Source organism: Arachis ipaensis, chromosome B10, assembly GCF_000816755.2.
Source record: "Arachis ipaensis cultivar K30076 chromosome B10, Araip1.1, whole genome shotgun sequence".
Classification (NCBI taxonomy): domain Eukaryota; kingdom Viridiplantae; phylum Streptophyta; class Magnoliopsida; order Fabales; family Fabaceae; genus Arachis; species Arachis ipaensis.
Window position 1 is genome coordinate 93,712,567 of NC_029794.2, and position 6,725 is coordinate 93,719,291.

General features: G+C 35.8%; 1 protein-coding gene, 1 long non-coding RNA gene and 1 pseudogene across 2 annotated transcripts in view; 1 reads left to right on the top strand and 2 right to left on the bottom strand.

The window, feature by feature from the left end:
- On the top strand, positions 813-3,035 carry LOC107620799 (protein FAR1-RELATED SEQUENCE 5-like). The gene is made up of 6 exons (XM_016322918.1): positions 813-934; positions 1,465-1,468; positions 1,727-1,786; positions 1,881-2,617; positions 2,713-2,756; positions 2,905-3,035. The coding sequence occupies exons 1-6, from the start codon at positions 813-815 to the stop codon at positions 3,033-3,035; spliced, it is 1,098 nt and encodes a 365-aa protein (XP_016178404.1).
- Positions 3,324-5,503, bottom strand: LOC107624105 (annotated as a pseudogene).
- The window catches only part of LOC110267842, a 7,980-nt gene continuing 5,554 nt past the window's right edge, over positions 4,300-6,725 (bottom strand). The window contains exon 3 of the long non-coding RNA XR_002355780.1: positions 4,300-4,376. This is a non-coding gene — a long non-coding RNA (uncharacterized LOC110267842). The remainder of the gene's footprint in view (positions 4,377-6,725) is intronic.

Sequence of the window (6,725 nt, forward strand, 5' to 3'; positions counted from 1 at the left end):
AGGAAAATGTTGGGGATAAAAATGAAACATTACCCTTAGAAGATTTTCAAGATTTTCACTCATACTTATGGTAAAAATATATAATTTATACTTTATTGTATATATACCATGCTTTTTTTTCTTTCTTGAAAGTTTATCTACTAATCATTCTACAAGCATTCCATGATAAGTAAAAATCTTGAATTCATAATGTAATTCATTCCGTTTAAATTTAGTTTCATTTTATTTGATTTGGTAATTCTTCTAAGAGTAATATATCATTTTTATCCCAATATTTTTGTCCTATTTAAATTCCTGACATTTCAAAACCATCTCAATGTTGTCCTATCGTCAACTTTGTTATTAGATCATTAACAACAAAACCACATTCAGACAACTTTAAAACGTTAAGGACTTAAATAAAACAATTTAAAGATTAGGAATAATTTTGGGACTTATCCAAATACAAATGATACTTTACTTAATAGTAATATCTAGATAGCATCTCAATGAATTAATATTTGGTTACAAATCTTGCACGATTTGCGAACAAGAATATATAAAAGAAAAAGTATGAGGAGCCAATATATGTATTGTATAATGCATACAAGTACAAGTCTGTTCCAAGTCTGTTCTAACTGGCCTTGTCATCCGCACAGTCCACCGCCCAACACCACGTTCCTCTCGTTTGGTCGATCTTTGCGACAACCCAGACGTCCAGTAAGGACAGTGCACAGTCGGTGTGTGCCTTCTTCCCGATGTCGATATCGCAAGATGAAGGTGTTTCAAGTGTGCTTCCTCATTCACGCACATCACCTAGCTGAAGTTCCTTAATGGAGTGCGATATGTTTGAACTGATGGGTTGTGTTCCATTTGCCGTCGGTAATGAGAATTCATCAAATCCACATGAAAACGTACCTGACCATTTCGTCGTCGACGTGAGCAATCGAATAAGGTGAGCAACTTACATTCAAAACATTGATAATAGATGGTTATTTTTCAACTGATTTAGATTTTAAATCTCAATGTAAATGGCATGTTTATTTTTATGTTTAATGCTTATCCAAATGTGATGGAGAATTTGTGATTCAACCAAATTTGTGATTGTTTTATATTGAATGGTATGCTTATATGTATGGAGAATTTGCATAAATTAATTAATCATGGCATGCTTATATGATTGTTTTATAATGGTATGGTCTGGTTATATGCTTCCTGCATATTATATGCTTATTTTTCATGCTTATATGCTTATATACTTATATGTATGGAGAATTTGCATCAATTAATTAATGGTATGCTTATATGATTGTTTTATAATGAATGGTATGCTTATATGCTTCCTGCATGCGTAGATAAGAATTTATGTATATGATTACACATGATGGTCATTGAATGAATAAAAAAAGCAACTCTAGGGTGATGCAGGCGCTGAAATTGAGGACTGAATTATGTGTATGGTAATTGTATCTACTGCATGTTCAGCTATGTGAAGTACAGTGACATTATTAAAGAGAATCCATAGTAGTTACAATACTTATATAATAGGTAAAATGAAATAATTAATTCAATTACCCATCATTGTCATTTTCATGCATTTGTTTTTAAGCTAAAATAGGTAGGATGATTAACTTGATTTCTAGTTTTTGTTGCATTTTTTGTGCTAGTTATTGAGGTTTTATTTACATGATATTTAAAAAGGATTTATTTTTTTCTTCGGGTTTCTGTTTTTATTTTGAAATTGTAGGCCATGCAACTGTTGGATGTTATTGAGGTTGGAAGTGAAGAGAGGGATCTTGGTTACGAGGTTTTGGACTCTAGTTTAATTTTGTGTAGTCATGATCCGCATGTTTGATTTGATCATTAATGGTAATGTTTTTTGTAATCAATCTTAAATGTAGTTACTGGATCATGGTTGCCTTCAAGAAGACGAAATACCAAGAGTTGGAATGCGGTTTGCGCAGTTGCAGATGGCTCATGAATTCTATGTTACTTACGCAAAGAAAATAGGATTTGTAACTAAGATAAGGATGGCAACATGTGACAAGAACATAAAGAAACCCGTTAACCAAGCTATCCACTGTAATCGAGACGGGTTTTGCGGGTCTCGTGTCAAAGCACCAACGCAGAAGAACACGATTTCAGCTGCTGGGTGCAAGGCAAGGATATATGTAAAGTTTGATAAGGACATGCAAGAGTGGGTTTTGTTCAAGGTTGAGTTGAGGCACTCACACCCATGTTCAGCGAGAAAGGCGGTGTACTACCATGAGTTTAGGGACCTGACCATGCATGCGAAGTGTGTGACCGAGGATAATGATAAGGCTGGGATTCGACCAAACAAGACATCCCTAGCTTTAGCAAATGAGGATAGGGGCCCGTCTAACCTGGGATTCTCAGAAAAGGAATTAAGAAACTATATTACAGCAAGGCCCCAAACCAGCAACGTGAATGCGGATGTGAGGGAGATGATGAACTACTTCATGAGAATGAAGGACATCAATCCTAACTTCTTCTACGCGGTGAAGTTGGACGAGGAGTGTAAATTTAGGAGTGCAGTATGGGTAGATGCAAGGTGTAGGGTGTCGTATGAATATTTCGGAGACATCATGTCAGTTGGTAGCACCTATAGTACAAACCGGTATGAAGTAGTTATGTTGGTGTTTTTTTCTTTATTTTTTTTATTTTGTTCGGTCGTGATTGGAATTTCTTATTTTTGGTTGATTTTTCGTGTAGGCATGGATTACCATTTGTGTCGTTCGTCGGTGTCAACCACCATAGTAAGTCGACCCTCCTCGGTTGTGCTCTGTTGGAGAATGAGGAAATCCTAAGTTATGAGTGGGTTTTCAGCCAATGGGTGAAGTGCTTGGGAACTGCTTCACAACAGATCATCACCGATCAATGCAGATTCATTTTTCGTGCGATCAGAAATACGTTACCCGATACACGCCACTGGTGGTGCATCTGGCACATTACGAAGAAGTTACTGCACAAGCTTGGAGGTTATCGCTGTAACACCTTCACTATCAGAAGTCATGCTTCCGGCTGCGCTACTCTGATAGCAAGAAGTATTACGACTACTTTACATACTAAATATTAAAATAGGAGCCTATGACTCGACACTGTATCGCTGATTTCTTTGAAAAACAGAAATAAATACTTTACCTTAAGAAAAATACAAACAAGCATAGATTCATATACAAGACTCCTTACATAATAATTCAATATATTATATATATAAAACATACAATTCCTATCCCTCTTACAAACTTGTAATAACAAAGACGAGGGAAGAAAATAATCTAGTTAATACAAACAGCATATAAACCAAACGCATTATAACTCTTCTTAATGCTTCTTCATCCGGTTCCTGAAAAGGTAAAGCTGTAGGGGGTGAGAACCTAACCACACGGTCTCACCACGGAGTTTCAAAGTTGTCATAAGAAGATATTTAATAAGAAAATTGTTTTCAAGCTCAGTGATTATCATTGCCTTATGAATATTTTAAAACCAATAGGAAATCGTTCAAAACTTTTTCAAAGAAACAATGTTTAATCCTTCAGAAGTCCGAAACCTTTCCTTTCTTATAAGAAAAAATCAATCAGAAACCAACCACGCAATCAAACAACACAGTCACTAATTCAGCACCAAAGTTCATTCTCAAATGTAGCACGCCAGGACAAACACAGGCAAGACAGACAAGGAAAGCACAAGTAGGTAGCAGTTACAGAAAATAGTTCAAGTAGCAGTTAAGAACAGTTTAGCAATTAGGCAAACCAAAACAAGTTCAAACCCAAGCAAAGCATACAAATGCATATGATGCATGCCTGTCCTATGGCTGATAAGGCTCATCTGTCGGTTATCCAGCCAACCCGACAAGTCTGAATTGTCCTTAGACTGTCCCCCGACGTGGATCCCCAAGAGTCTATACATAGCTTTTTCTCAAATAATCAATATTGCTCAATGGGGGTAACATGGGAATTTATATAGTGCCCGGTCACACTTACGTCGTAGGGTCAACAGAGTATCGAGTTTTCAACCTGGTACACGTGGTGGCAAGCCACGGCACTTAATCCAGGGAACCTCGTATCTCAGATATTTCAAATTCATAAGCCATATAAATAATTCATTCATCATTCATCAATATCTAAGCCATTCTCAATATCATCATCATTCATCAATCCATATCCCATTTCCAAATTCATTCAAAAAACATATTTCAAATCAATCCTCATCAACCTTCTTTCCGTTAATCAACAATCTCAATCCAAAACATAATTCTTTCTTTGATAAATAAAGTAATTTTAAACCACATAATGCTTAAAATTAAACCTTTTTAAAATAACTACTTCAAATGAAACTTCTAATTTTATAAAATTTCGGCAGCATCTCCTCTAAAACTCAGATTCTGCCACCCTTTTCGGGTCCCAACAAAATCATTTCTCAAACTCCTTTTCAACGGTTTCAAATCCAAGTCATTCACAAATCTCAAGCCATTTTCCAAACCCAAATTAACTCTAACATCAAATCATTTTTCAATTCTCAAATTATACTTGATAAACATTCAAATCAGATTTTCAAATTAATCTTCAACTCACTATCTCAATACAAACTTAATATTCAGAAATAGCCACAGTCAAGTAAACAATCACATTCATTCAAGGCAATTCAGTTCAATTGATAAGACTCCATAATCACTAAAAATGTTTATTTGCTTAAATATCAATTTATAACAACTCTTAAGAATAAAAATGAGTTTAATGAAAACTCCCCTACCTCAATTTAGTTTAAACGCATCAATTCCTCTTTCGTTCATCACTTCTGTTTGGCTCATGATCCTTAAAGAGAGCAATTGCCTTACCAGCCTTCGATATTATAGTCCTATAATCTCCAACATCAGCAACATAGAGATGGTTATCAATTAAAACAACGGTTCAAGCAGTAGAGCCATCATCCCAGAAAATGTCTTTTTCAAAATACAGAAATTAAGAATTAGTACCTTGATACATTTCACTTATAGCCAATTTGGCATCAGTAAAAGATTTTGGATGCTTCATGAGATTATCAAAGAGATGCTCTTTCAAATACTCTGCACCACGAAAACCACCATGACCATCAAATACTCCAAGTAAGCATACTGAATGACCACCAATTTTTAATGTTTTAATATCGTAAAAATCCTCCATCGATACTTTCTTCCCTCTGAAGCTTGAATACCCACAGCTAAGCCTTCCATCCTCACTATTCCACCCTCCACTTGCAAACCGGCCATCATCATCTTTTTCTGGCATCATATCTACAAGGAAATCAGCACTTCTTGACACGGAACCCGTATCCACCATCATTACTGTGAATGTCTTGAATTGGAGAGTAGGTGAATAAGAAATTCTAGGGACAGCTTGCAAACTTCTCCTAGTGTTGTTTATTCTCACTCATTTGGCAAAGGTTCTAGCTTGAACAACCAAAGACCTTACACAACTGCTGCATACCATCTAAACGACTAACCAAGAAGACAAGGTTTCCGGCGGTAGCTGAATAACTCACAATAACAACTTCATTCAACATAAACACTCCCTCACAATAGTAACGGAACAACTTAAGCATACACAACGAGATCAGAAATAAGGGTAAGGCTTACCAGAACAGTAGCGACTTCAACGGTGGTTCTCTGGCGACAACGGCGCCGTTCTCCGGCAATAGAAGCACGGCTACAGCAACGGCAGTGGCAGAATAGCAACTCCAAGAATCCAACCACTAAACCAATCTTCGCCAAATTCCAAACCTTGATTTTGGAAAACCCAATCTACGAATCTTCCTCATCAAACTCCGATGACACAGTGCAACTCACCGGCGTCCATGGCAGCGGCGAAGATGAAGCACGGCAGTGAGCTGCTATGTACATCACATCTTTTCCTCTCTCCTTCGTCCAATGGCAACAACGACGGCAAGGGTTCTAGCGGCGACGCGAATGCTTTCAACAGACGGCGGTGGCGGCTCTGATTACGACGACAAGGTGCGGCGGTAGTGACGAGGCAGTAGTAGTGTGTGACGATGGTGGTGCGAGCTGGACAGCGGCGACCTCTTCTCCTCCCTCTCCATCCTCGGCTCTCTTCTCCCCTTCGTTCTCCCTCTTCTCTATTTCCGTTTCCCCCTTTTCTCCTTTCTTCCCCCTCTCTGTTTTTTTCCCTTTCTCCTTTTCTTTCCTTTTCTTTTCTTTTGTTTTTGCTGAAGGCTGAGGCGTAAGGGATGAGGGGGTGACGGTGATAAATTAGGGTTAGGATAAAGTGGTTTAGATAATTTTAATAAAATTAGAGGTACAATGTATTAATTAAAAATCTAATTTAATCCCTCAAAATTATTTTAAAATACTAGTTAATTATAAATTTGCTAATTAACTTCTAATAAGTATTTTAATTTAAAATTAGAGATAATATAATTTATTTTCTTTGTTTATAAAATTAAAGTATTAAATTCTGAAATCTCAATTATTTAAATTAAATCATATAAAATTTTTATCCTTTTATAACTGTTAAGTTGTATAATTTAAATATAGAAAATTACTCAATGATTATGAGATTAAGTAAAATTTTTAATTTAATTATCCAAACTTAATTTAATTACTTTTAATAAAATAATTTTTAAAATAAAGTCTTTAATAAATAAATAAATTGAAACTAACTCATAATAATATATATGTTTTTTAAAAAAAATCTGGGTCTTACATCCTATCCACCTTATAAAAATTTTCG